We start from the raw sequence: 13,740 nt of genomic DNA, 5'->3' as shown, positions 1-13,740 counted from the left end.
ATTTATTGATGATGTGACTGCTGACAAAAGCAGCAGGATGAATTCTGAAGTGTTTCGGGCAATATTATCTGCTCATATTCAGCCAAATGCTTCAGAACTCATTGGATGGCGCTTCACAGTGCAGATGCACAATGACCGAAGCATACTGCGAAAGCAACCAAAGAGTTTTTTAAGGGAAAGAGGTGGAATGTTATGCAATGGCCAAGTCAATCACCTGACCTGAATCCGATTGAGCATGCATTTCACTTGCTGAAGACAAAACTGAAGGGAAAATGCCCCAAGAACAAGCAGGAACTGAAGACAGTTGCAGTATAGGCCTGGTAGAGCATCACCAGGGATGAAACCCAGCATCTGGTGATGTCTATGCACTCCACACTTCAGGCTGTAATTGACTGCAAAGGATTTGCAACCAAGTATTAAAATGTGAAAGTTTGATTTATGATTGTTAATCTGTCCCATTACTTTTGGTCCCTTAAAAAGTGGGAGGCACATATACAAACTGTTGTAATTCCTACACCGTTCACCTGATTTGGATGTAAATACCCTCAAATTAAAGCTGAAAGTCTGCAGTTAAAGCACGTCTTGTTTATTTTATTTCAAATTAATTGTGGTGGTGTATAGAGCCAAAAAGATTAGAATTGTGTTGATGTCCCAATATTTATGGACCTGACTTTAAGTATGGTTTGCTTTGTTCATATGTCATGTTTGAGGTTTACAACCACTTTAACAACGAGCCTTTCTATAAAACTTTCTATAAAACTTGGTGTTTACAAGCTAAAATCATATTTTTTTTGCTAGAAAACTACTTAGAACCCCCAACATTATATATATTTTTTTTAGCAGAGACCCTAGAGAATAAAATGGAGATTGTTGCAATATTTTTTATCACACCGTATTTGCGCAGTGGTCTTCCAAACGCAATTTTTTTGGAAAAATTCACTTTTTTGAATTAAACAATAAGAAAACAGTAAAGTTAGCCCAGTTTTTTTCCATAATGTGAAAGATAATGTTACGCCGAGTAAATAGATACTCAACATGTCATGCTTCAAAATTGTGCACGCTCGCGAAATGGCGACAAACATTGGTACTTAAAAATCCCCATAGGCGATATTTTAAAAATCTTTACAGGTTACCAGCTTAGAGTTACAAAGGAGGTCTAGGGCTCAAATTATTGCTCTCAATCTAACGATCGCAGCGATACCTCACATGTGTGGTTTGAACACCGTTTAAAAATGTGGACGGGACTTGCGTATGCATTCGCTCCTGCGAAACGAGCTAACGGGGACAGGGCGCTTTAATTTTTTCTTTCTCCTAATTATTTAATTTATTATTTTTTATTTTTCCACAGTTTAAAAAAAAAAAAAAAAAAAACAATACGATTTGTTTCTTTTAACTGTCACCTTAAAGTGGTAATAAATCCAAAACCAAAAATCTAATATATTGCAGTGTACCAATCATTAGATGTGGTGGCAGCATTCGTTTTGTTTTTTTTTCCTTTGCTCTGTTTTCACCTGGTGATCTGGCCATTAACACACCTCCTCTATTTGAGTGCCTCCACTTTGAATAAAGGAGCAACAGAGACACCTTTGGACAGCAGCATTATCAGACTGGGAGGGGGGGAGTGTTAGAATATTTAAATACACTAAAAAATTAAAGACAAAGTCCAGCTAACACTTTTTAAGAACAGCAAAAGCATTTGTTTTTTGCCTTTGGGATAAAGGTTTTACATAAATAAATAAAAGCGGATTATTGTAAGCACCCCTGTTAGTGTTAAATAGTTTGTCTCAACTCTCTAACTGCTACATCTGTGAGACATCTTGTTCTCTTGAAAAAAAAAACTTACTGGCCAGATCAGCAGGTGAAAAAAAACTCTATTTTAATAATTTATATAAAAAAAGTTGTGGAAAAACATATTATAAAATGTAATTCCTGTATTTTATTTAATTTATGTTTCTTTTTTTTTTCTTATAATGCATATGCCCCTTCAAAACATACCTGTATCATGTAATGATTTATTTGTTTTCCTGCAGTGGAATGATTCAGGTGGAGAATTTTCATTTCTGCTTGTGCCTTTAAAAGATCACTCTGACTAGAGTTATTTTCTTCTTGCAGTTGGCGAACCTCATCCTCCAATTTTATCAGCTGATTTTTTTGCTCTTTATTCTAGAAGAAAAAATACAGAAGGAACATATATAAAGGCTACATTTTTTTTATATAATACAGCTGATATCCTGTTGGATTTTTTAAAATGACAGATTCTAGAGCCACAGTGCCCAACTTGCACCTGCCCTTTGGCACTTCTTGTGTGGCACTCAGGGCCTTTGCATAGAGTAGTCTGTATTTTCCTTAGGTAATTGCTTACTCAGGCCAGTGAAAGAAATATATTATTTACACAGGATTGGTTTATTTCCGTCACGCACTCTTTACTTTTTAAGCGTTTTCTTTTTCTTTTTCTCTAATTACAATGGATGATGCTGAGAGAAATATTTATAAGGGGGCTGTGGGGAACACACATTTGGGAGCATTGATATGAAAAGGGACTATTGGCAGTATTCTCTGGCAGTCTTGTGTGATGTATCTCAAGTCTTTATAGCTGACCTCAGTAGTCTTCCACCCACTAAGTAATCACATTTTTACTCCTGCATAATAGGGGTCATTGCCCTCTATTTTTAATTCATAGGACCAATAGTCACTATTCCTGCTCCTCCCAAACCACCGGTCTGTGTAGCTTATTCACAAAGTAGTCAGAGGAACTGGATCCTGGTATAACCCGCTCACTATCTGGTCTGACATTGCCCACCACTTGCATCATTGAATGGACAGACCCATGTAGTTTTCAGAGGTGCACTGAATGTGACATTGGATGCCTCACTGATCCTTTCTCCCAATGACTGGACATATCTGCAGAATAGGCTGTCACAACATTTACAACTAACATCAATTTCTCAGAATAGAGGAAATTATAGTTTTTCTTTAACTGTCTGCTGAAATATGTCCCCGGTCTCCAACAAATCCTATAGCGTGTTCACAATCTCAGACTATCTCCTGTAGCATATCTGCAGTCCCTGACTATCTCCTGTACAATGCCTATAGTCTTTGATAGTAGAAAATTATGGGCATGGGACAACAGGGCAGCCAAAAAGTACTTGTGGAGGTCAGGGCAAGCCAGACATCCTTCATGCCAAGGCCTTTGCAAAACCGCTAATTTATATCTCGGCTAACCTGGGCCCCAGGCAAAAATTTTTTGGGGTATCCACACAGGGGAATGTCTAGACACATAAAGAGACGCAGGTAAGAGCTTCATTTTATATAGATGAATTTGCCCAATCAGAGAAAGGGGAAGATGTGACCAGGTCTTCAGCCTAGATTTCACAACGGGGCCATATTTAATGCACAGTAATCACAGGTAGATGGTGATATATAGATACCAAGGTATTTAATCCTATTGGTCCATATTAGTGTGGGATTGGGGTCTGTTAGAAGCCTGGCCTCTGTATTAATGGGTAATATTTGGGATTTATCCCAATTTATTTTCAAGGCCAGAACAGTCAGCGAAACTAGAAAGAATACTCTTAAAGAGAAGGACCGGGGTCATTTAGGAATAAAATAATGTCATCTGCATATATGGCCAGCTTTTCATCTATGGATCCAACTCAGTTGCCCTCTACTGTGGGTGTACATCTAAGGGCTAAACAAAGCAGCTCCATCATAAGGGCAAAGAGGGCCAGGGGAAATGGACAACCTTGCCTCGTGCCTCTGATGACAGCCGGATCCAAAAAATAGAAAAAAAAAAAAAAGAAAATGCTTCCGCCTCCTGGGAGGCCTCTGACCAACTGCTCTCTCTTAGCTTTGACAGTTCTTATATAGGTAAGGGGCGGTTACATCACCTGGTGGCACCGTCTACTTTTGACATCACGGGACATCACGTGACGTCAGAAGGAGGCTGTGCCACCGGGTGACATAACCAGTTAAAAATAGGCATGAATTTAATACACCTGTTTGATGTTCTTATATCTCATCACTGTTCTTCTTTCTATAGTCACCTACCAAGAGAATTCATAAAGAGTGTCTACAACACTCTTTAGAACTTTATCATGCCTCTGTATGACCAATGTCAGAGCAGGTGACAGACTCATGTATCTCAATTATAAATAACATGTGAAAGTCCAATAGTGTCATTCGAAAAATCCAGTATGTTGGATGTACGTCAAAACCTTTACAGGTGAGAATACGGGAACATAGAAGTAATGTTAAAAAAGGAAAGAAAGAATATAGTGTATCAAAACATTTTAGAGAAGTTCATAACAGAGATCCTAAAAGTCCTAAGTTTTGGGGAATAGAAAAAGTGAGTAATCATTGGGGGGGGGGGGGATTTCATCAGATACCCTAGTCAACGTAAATCCTTTTAAAATCCTTTTAAATTTAAAAGACTAAGGTCCTCACCCCTAGAGGTCTGAAATTGACTTTGATTAAAATTGCTTTATTAGCAATAGTTATATTATATAGTTCTCATTTTTCCTTCAAGAAAAAAAAATTCTATGGGTATAATACAAGGTTGAATAAATAAAAAAACTGTATGAGCATAAAAAATATTATCTGTTAGCTTTCTAAGGAAGAAGTTATTTTTAGAATGTATTGTATGGGTATTATATATATTAGATTAATTTAAATTTGGACTAATGCAAAAGAAGATGTATATATGAGGTGCTGTACATATATATATATGCATATAAATGTATGATGCTGGTTACTTTTCTTTTTAATTAAGTAGCGAAGGTCGGAGCTGTACCTAAGCATGACATCTATGTACAGACACTGGTTTGCTTGTGATAGACTGACAAAATGAGGGCATAACTTAGATGTTGTGTCCCCAGATCGGCATCAGTGATAGATGTCCGCTTCCGTGGTCTAGAAGGGAGCCGTACTGTGAGGACTCTTCCGGCATTAGTGGGATTTGTGGTTTACAAAGATTACTATGGTAAAAATCTGGAAATCTATTTAAGGGCTCGGATTGGCTGGCTCCCCGCCTACTAAGGAAGCCTATTGTCGGGTGCTACACGTCTAGGAGGGAGGAGCCAAGCTGATGATGTCACCCAGCTGCCTTTGTTGTCGAATATCGGTGAGCCGGCTGATGTATATTGCTAAGCACTTTTTATGTTTTTATCTTGTAGGTGCATTTAATGGGGTCATTAAAAAAAAAAAAAAAAATTATATATATATATATATATATATATATATATATATATATATATATATATATAAAAAATAGAAAGCACTATGTATTTGCCTCTTCATTGCATGTAACCTATATGTGGGAGGTAAGTGCACTGTGGGCTGGAGGCTTAAAGAACTCCAGCTTTTCCTCCCAAAACAACAGATGCATTGTGCATGTAAATGAAGCACAATCCCACTGTCAGTTCATCTGTATCTTACCTAATTTAGCTGTATATAGCAGGTTTCTGTGTCTGTGTTGTCACTCCTCCTCCTGGCTGAATTTCAAAGTTCTCTGACTTCTTCTTTCCTTGCTTTACCAGCCCTGACACTACATGTCCCATGATCACTTGAGCCTCTGTAGTTTCAAGGCAAGGCTATGGGAGTCACGTGTAGCAGTTGTGGGAGTTGATGTGGGCAGGTCTAAGGGTTTCTGTGGGTCTTTTTGGGCCTTCATGAGGGTGGTAATTAGGGGGAGATTGGAGTTGTGTTATCCCCGCCCACACTCCATTCCTCTGTGCAGTGAAAAAGAGGGAATTAGCAGAAAGTGGAACTCTGGTCAAAAAATGAACCACTTGCCGACCAGCCACCATACTAATACTGCAGCAGGTCGGCTCTGTCCCATAAAACAATGTACATGCATGTTGTTTGGTGGGACAGCTAGTGAAGGCATGCACACAGGACGATTGGGCACAGGGGGAGCCAATCAGCAGGTCCGGTGGACGCAATGTTTGCCGAGCACCTGCAATTGCTCCCTATGGAGAAAGAACAGCGGTCTGCCGATGTAAACATGGCAGACCGCTGTTCTGTCAGTAATGAACACAGGGACCCTGTGTTCCTCCAGAAAGCCCATCCCCACACAGTTAGAAAGCACCCCCTAGGTACACATTTAACCCTTTGACCACCCCTGGTGTTGACCCCTTCCCTGCCAGTGTCATTACTACAGTAACAGTGCATATTTTTAGCACTCATTACTGTAGTAATGTCACGGGTCCCCCAAAAGTGTCAGTTAGGTGTCCGATCTGTCTACCGCAATGTCATAGTCTTGCTAATAATCGCTGATCACCGCCATTACTAGTAAAAAATAAAAAAAATTGACATAAATCTTTCCCCTAGTTTGTAGATGTGATAACTTTTACGCAAACCAATGAAAATACACTCGTTGGGATTTTATTTAGCAGAAATATGTAGCAGAATATATATTGGCCTAAATTGATGAAAAATTTTGATTTTTACATTTTTTTTTTATTGGGAATTTTTTACAACAGAAAGTAAAAAAATATTTTAATTTTTTCAGATTTGTCTATTTTTTGGTTTATAGCGCAAAAAATAAAAATTGCAGAGGTGATTAAATACCACCAAAAGAAAACTCTATTTGTGGGAGAAAAAGGACATACATTTTATTTGGGTACAGTGTCGCATGACTGCGCAAATGTCAGTTAAAGTAACACAGTGCCATATCGCAAAAAAAATGGCCTGGTCATTAAGGGGGTAAAACTTTCCAGTCCAGAAGAGGTTAAAGTGATTTTAAAGGCTATATTTTTGTTTTTTAAAATAACATGTCATACTTCCCTGCTCTGTGTAATGGTTTGTTATACTTCCCTGCTCTGTGTAATGGTTTGTTATACTTCCCTGCTCTGTGTAATGGTTTGTTATACTTCCCTGCTCTGTGTAATTGTTTGTTATACTTCCCTGCTCTGTGTAATGGTTTGTTTTACTTACCTGCTCTGTGTAATGGTTTGTTCTACTTCCCTGCTCTGTGTAATGGTTTGGTATACTTCCCTGCTCTGTGCAATGGTTTGTTATACTTCCCTGCTCTGTGTAATGGTTTGTTTTACTTACCTGCTCTGTGTAAAGGTTTGTTATACTTCCCTGCTCTGGGTAATGGTTTGTTATACTTCCCTGCTCTGTGTAATGGTTTGTTATACTTCTCTGCTCTGTGTAATGGTTTGCTATACCTTCCTGCTCTGTGTAATGTTTTTTTTGGAGAGCAGCCCTGATCTTCCTCTTCCTCCACTTCCGCTTGCTAAGAGGGCACTCATGCATGCAACCCACACAGAAAATGCATGGCTACGCCCACCAAACACGTGTCGCTCTCACAATGTCATTTAGGCTGGTGCAACCCGCACAGAAAACACACGCTTTGATTTGCATTTCTAAAATGTGTGGCAATGCATGTCACACTTTCATTACCATTTAGGCTGCATTCTCATCTGCACCTTTCTGAGTGCATGAGAACCTGCAAGAAAATGCACGCTTTGCCTTGTGTTTCGAAAACAAAATTACGTTTGCATTACCATTCATTCGCATCTGCCTGTTTCCAATGCACAGCAACTCAAAATAAAAAACGTATGCTTTGCGGTGTTTTGAAAATGCGCAGCAATGTATGTCATGTTTCCAAATGCCACCAGCACAGAAAACACTTACTTTGTTGTGTGTTTCAAAAACACATAGCAACGCATGCGTGGCAACAAAAATGCATACTTTGCGGTGCATTTTGAAAATGCACGGCAACGCACATCACACTTGTTACCATTAACATCTGCGCATTTCCGAATTCATAGCAACCCACAAGAAAATGTATGCTTTTCCGTGAGCTTAGAAAATGTGCGGCAATGCACAGTGTGCTTGCATTACCATTTGTTTGCATCTGTGCATTTCCAAATGAGTGGCAACCTGCACAAAAAATGTGTTTTGCTGTGCATTTCCAAACGCATGTTGTACTTGAGTTACCATCCATTCACATCTGTGCATTTCTGAAAGCAGGGCAATCTGCAAGAAAAAGCATGCATTTTCTGTGATAGTGATAGTCTGTGATAGTGGCGCTGAAAGTCACGTGACTTTCATGTGGTGCTGTGTGTACCAGGGCTGTTTATTTATCCCTTCCAGCATCAGTACAACTAGCTTTCCCAGCGGGCTGTGTATATTATATGGAGGGCTTGCCTTTTTTTTAATAATGCTGGGATCTGTGAGGAGGTTTGCACTCTTCCTGTAGATATGACTGGGTGAGACTGAATGCTAATTAGGATGTATTCCATCCCACCCACCATCAGAGCTATGAAGGAAGTTACATCATTTGCAACCGTCTGAGACTACAGAGGGGTGTGTACCAGGCTAGAGATGGAGCAGGAAGTGGCTATGGAAGGCATTCTGTCTACATAAGACTATAGAGAGGGTCACATGGTACAATGCCACAACTAAAACCTAGAATATCAGGAGATCTGCAGACAACAGAGCAACATGGTACAGAGGTATGATATATGCTGGGACTGACCATTCCATTCAGGTCTAGTGAAAAAGTTGGTGTTTAGCTTTAAGGAGTTTAGACTATAGGTAGTTTGAAGAGGCTGTGCCATCGGAGTGGATTCAGATAATTATTACAGATGGGCATGGTAGAGATTTGAGGTGAACAGGTTTTTTTACCTGGGGTGTGAGAACATGAATCACTGGAGAACAGAAAGGTAGATGATCACAGATTTGTGGGCAGCACTAGATTTCCTTCTAATCTTTTCTCACATATTATGGATTGAATAATAGAAAGTCCCAGGGGACTTTGGAATGACACTATTGGACTTTCACATATTATTTATAATTTAAATATATTGTATTTGTGTTGCGCTGCACTGGTTGAATTTGTATTTTGGGAATAAGTGTTGAGAAATCACTATAGAGTGTACAGCGAGCAACCTTGGAGGTATATTGTTGTATTTAGTATTTGTTTTAGAGTAGCAGTGGTTGTGTTGATTGTATATAGAGAGTTTTTATAAGATTCATGTATCTGTTGTAAGCAAGTAAATTAATTTGGGGAAACCAGTGCATGTGAAGGGCGAAGTGAGGATGGAGTGTTCATATGGGCACTCCATCCTCACTTTGTGAGTTTAGTGGGTGGTTGAGCAGAGCCTGATGGAGATACAGAGACACTAGTTCCCCATCAGGTCTGCTTCCCTAGTGATTGACAGCAAGCAGTGTGACGATCCATAGCCAATAGATTGCCTGCTCTTAGTTATAGAATCTGTCAGTCACAACAAGACAGCAGACCTGATGGCAACTACTGTCTTAGCTTCCCCCAGAAGGCTTTGTCCACTGCCAGCATCACTGGTTGCATAGCCAACAGCATCCTTAACCAGTTCCCGACCACCCGGCACCTTTTTACTGCGGCAGGGTGGCTTGTACAGGCAAAACTACGTAGACCTACGTCGCTCGCCTGAGAGGAACCAGGGGGTGAGCGCGCACCGCCGGCAGCGCGCTCCCACCCCAGATCGCCAGTGGGGAAGCCGATGAGTGTGTCAGGTGGCTCTGATTGTCCCCTGACACACTCGATCGTTCCCCGCTGAGAGAGAAGGATGGTCGGCTGTTGTAAACACAGTCGACCGTCCTTCTCCCTGGGATAATCGCAGAGCTCATGTGATCCTGCTATATAGGATCACATGTCTCTGTGGTCATCTCAGAATCCAGTCAGAACCAGTGACAGTTGAGGAGGGGGTAGTGGTGGCAAACATGCTGCCTATTATACACAGCATACAGAGAGAGACACTATCTCTATGTATCAACATCCAGTTGGTCTTAATTACCTCAATTACCTTAAACACCAGTTTTATTTCCTACAAACTGGAGGTTTGGAACTACCTGACTCTGCTGCACAAGTCAGCAAAGCTACGAAAGTGGGCTGCAAGGATTTTGAATCTGACGCAGGCCTTTTTATTAACTTGCCGTATAATCATGTACATGTACATGATTGTGCTTAAGTGGTTATAACGGGGTTATGGCTGCAGCTGTATGCTCTAACCCCAGTAATTTTGCAGCCAGCGATGTTTTTTGATCTAAAAGCAATCCTAGCAGCTGATTAGCTGCTGGATTGCTTTTACAGGCGCCTCCCCTTTCCCACCTCTTCAGGCTCTCCCGTGTGATCTCTCTTGGACATTTCTCTTGAAAAGCACCTGCAATATTACCCAGCTGTTTTTTTTTTTTTTTTTTTGCCAAGTTCTAAAAATGTATGAAAATGTTACTATTTCATGATGGGTACACTTGAAAGTTCTGGGAAAAAAAATGAGTGCACATGCCCACAAAATTATAGGACTCTATGATTACACCACTTTGTGCAGTAGTGATATTTAAACCTGAACATTCAGCTAAATACACAGCTGAGATACATATATGGAAGCTGTTTTACCTGAAAAAGGGTTCATACTACAGTCTGGTCAGTCCTGAGATTGACATGGTTCTACCAGACTGTACAGTACGTGGGTGAAATGTCACTCACTCAGAATGGCATACTGTGAATGAGTCTGCTCCATGAGTGGATATCACAACGTCACCCTTCATTGAGAGCGTACTGATGCATATATTGGCACTGATATCACATTAAGGACCACCTACCTGAAGAGGCGAAAGCGACCAACCTGAATAAGATTGGATGCAGCAAGTAAACAATAAATAAATAAATAAATAAGCAAAGAAAAAAATTCTGACAGTGAGGACCATGGGGGTATGGGTAATTCTTGTTATTAACATATGTGCATTGCAAGTGACAAACCTGATTGGCTCCTTGTGTTGTGTCATACACTAGTTTCATTTCAAATTACATGTCATGTTTTTTCAAGAAAAAATGATTGCATTAATTGGTTTTATTTTTTTAAATCTGCCTGTAGGTCAGCTTTAATTTTAGCCATTTTCCAAGAGCCTTTTAAATAATGAGCACTTTATTGTACATACTATAGCTTATTATGGAACTCTTATTCTGCTCCACATGTTACTATTTTCAGAGCATGCTTCCATTGTTGCTAATCCGTCTGCCTCTGCTTCTACAAGAGCCAGCAATGCCTTGAGGAACACTCTCTACATAGAATGGAGGCTTGGTCATGTTTGATCAAGTATGTGCTGTTATAAAGTGGTGAGAGAATGTAGGAAGTAATCACACAACGTTTCAATTTGACCAAACATTGCAATATCTAGGGAGATGACATGTTTTATTTTCACGCTGCCTTTAAAAGTAATGAAATTAGGAGACTTACTCAAACACACCTGAGGAAAATAACTCTCTCCCTCCTGACATGCCCAGGAATATTAGCAACATAAAACGGCTTACTTCAGTCAGCTGTTTAAACTAGTGAGCTCACAGCTGCAGTTCTAAGGCTGTGATTATTAAAAAATAATTGTGTATTAAGCCTGGATTAAAAAGTGCCCTATAAACACACATTCTGATTTACAGCAAAGGAAGCCATGAAATTCCATTTACAATTACAAAATGCTTGCTGAGGCACATTACTCAAAGTTCATTAATGATCCTGGATTTCAGCTGCTCTATGAGCAGGGTAAGAAAATGAGCATCTCGGCAAAAAAGTTCTAAAGTAATAGGGATGCATTTTATGGGCAAATTAAATTACATTTAAGGTTGCAGTCGTAACAGGCTCTATTTGTTCAGTGAATATCCCTAAATAATTCTAGTACTCTGCTCAGAAAAGTTACAGGGTACCAGGCTCCTTGCATGGAGAGACCACATAATTAATCAGCATAGACTCACTACTGAGCCACAGTTCCCACCATTGCAAATTGTCATGCGATTTGACAGTTCCAGATTGCATGACAAGTCGCACCCCATTGCTGGAAATGAAACTGTTCATACTCATGTCACAGCGATTATGAAAATGTTTCTTGCACAAATTTTTACCAAATTTTACCAACCTATAGCAGCCTGTTTCTCCAGCAAAGGTTATGATAGGTAATTGTGGTTACTGGACTGTGGCATAAACAGGGACAAAAATATTGCAGTTATAAGGGAAACATTCCAAAATTGTAAGTTAAATGCTTTAATAAGTTCAGGGGGATTTAAGAAAACAAAGGTTTTTACTGAAACAGTTTTGGTATTTGAGGTACAACTAGGTTGAACATTAACAGGCAGCTAGCATCCTCAGGAGTGGTCAGTCTACATACCTTTCTAATAAGCTGGTAGATGGAAAGAATATTTTTATAAAGTGTATGAAGAAGCAAATATTACTGCTTTTTCATTTTTAATAGAGCAGGAAAGGATTAGAACCTTTTTTTTAACCACTTTATCACCGGAGGATTTTGCTGTCCAGGCCACTTTTTGCGATTCGACACTGTGCGACTTTAACCACTTGCCGACTGCCTAACGCCGATCTACGTCGGCAGTCAGCCCCTCACAGGCAAAGTGACGTAGGGCTACGTCACTAGCTTGTGAGGGTCTAGGGAGCGAGCGCGCGCCCCCGGAGGCGCGCTCCCGCTCCCACGTGGTCACGGACCCCCCCGCGCGTGTGACCGGCGGACCCGATGTCCGCCGGTCACTCGGCGATCGGCGGGGGAGAGGGAGAATGTCAGGCAGCCTGTGTAAACAAGCTGCCTGTCATTCTCCTTGCTGTTAGAATACTGATCACTCGGATCTAGTATGTAGATCCGTTGATCAGTGTCCATACAGCTCAAGCCCCAGCCAATCACAGTAGAAAGCACGCCCCTAGGGATACACACAGCCCCTCCCTCCCAAATAAAGTTAACCCCTTCACTACCAGTGTATTTTTACAGTAACAGTGCATATATATAGCACTAATTACTGTAGAAATGTCACTGGTAACCCCAAAAGTGTCAAAAATGTCAGTCAAGGGTCCCATCTGTCCGCCCCAATGTCGCAGTACCGCAAAAAAAATCGCAGATCGCCGCCATTACACGTTAAAAAAAAAAAACAACAAAAATGACAGAAATCTTTCCCTTTGTTAGTAAACGCGATAACTTTTGCGCAAACCAATCAAAATACGCTTTTTGCGATTTTTTTTTAACCAAACATAGGTAGCATAAAACAAACTGGCCGAAAAAGTAAAAAAATTTTGATTTTTAAATTTTTTTTTGGGGAATTTCATATAAAAAAATGTGAAAAATATTGCTATTTTTGCAAAATTTACGCTCTTTTTTTGTTTATAGCGCGTGATCAAAAAATCGCACAGGTGATCAAATACCACCAAAAGAAAGCTCTGTTTGTGGGAAAAAAAGGACGCCAAATTCGTTTAGGTACAGCGTCGCACGACCGCGCAATTGTCCGTTAAAGTCACGCAGTGCCGAATCGCAAAATACCCCCTGGTCGGAATGGGGGTAAAATCTTCCGGGGCTTAAGTGGTTAACTGACAATTGTGCGGTCGTGCTACGCCGTACCCAAACTAAATTTACGTCCTTTTTTCCCACAAAGAGAGCTTTCTTTTGGTGGTATTTGATCACCTGTGCGATTTTTACTTTTTGTGCTATAAACAAAAAAATAGCGTAAATTTTGAAAAAATAACAATATTTTTCACATTTTTATATATGAAATTCCCCCCCCCCCCCCAAAAAAAAATGTAAAAATCAAACTTTTTTTAAATTTTTGGTCAATTTGTTTTCTGCTACCTATGTTTGGTAAAAAAAATCACAATAAGCGTATTTTGATTGGTTTGCGCAAAAGTTATTGCGTTTACTAACTAAAGGAAAGATTTCTGTCATCTTTGGTGTTTTTTTTTTTTAACGAGTAATGGCGGTGATCTGCGATTTTTT

At 39.9% G+C, this 13,740-nt stretch overlaps 1 protein-coding gene across 1 annotated transcript in view; it reads right to left on the bottom strand.

Annotated features, from left to right (window-relative positions):
* The window catches only part of LOC309555379 (uncharacterized protein), a 654,339-nt gene that overhangs the window by 379,451 nt on the left and 261,148 nt on the right, over nt 1-13,740 (bottom strand). Inside the window, exon 16 of the mRNA XM_082257367.1 lies at nt 1,996-2,163. Coding sequence (XP_082113493.1) covers nt 1,996-2,163 — 168 coding nt within the window. The remainder of the gene's footprint in view (nt 1-1,995; nt 2,164-13,740) is intronic.

Source organism: Pelophylax lessonae, assembly GCF_965119305.1.
Source record: "Pelophylax lessonae genome assembly, chromosome: 5".
NCBI lineage: Eukaryota > Metazoa > Chordata > Amphibia > Anura > Ranidae > Pelophylax > Pelophylax lessonae.
Note: the sequence above shows the minus strand (reverse complement) of the source record. Positions and strands in the feature narration are given on the sequence as shown.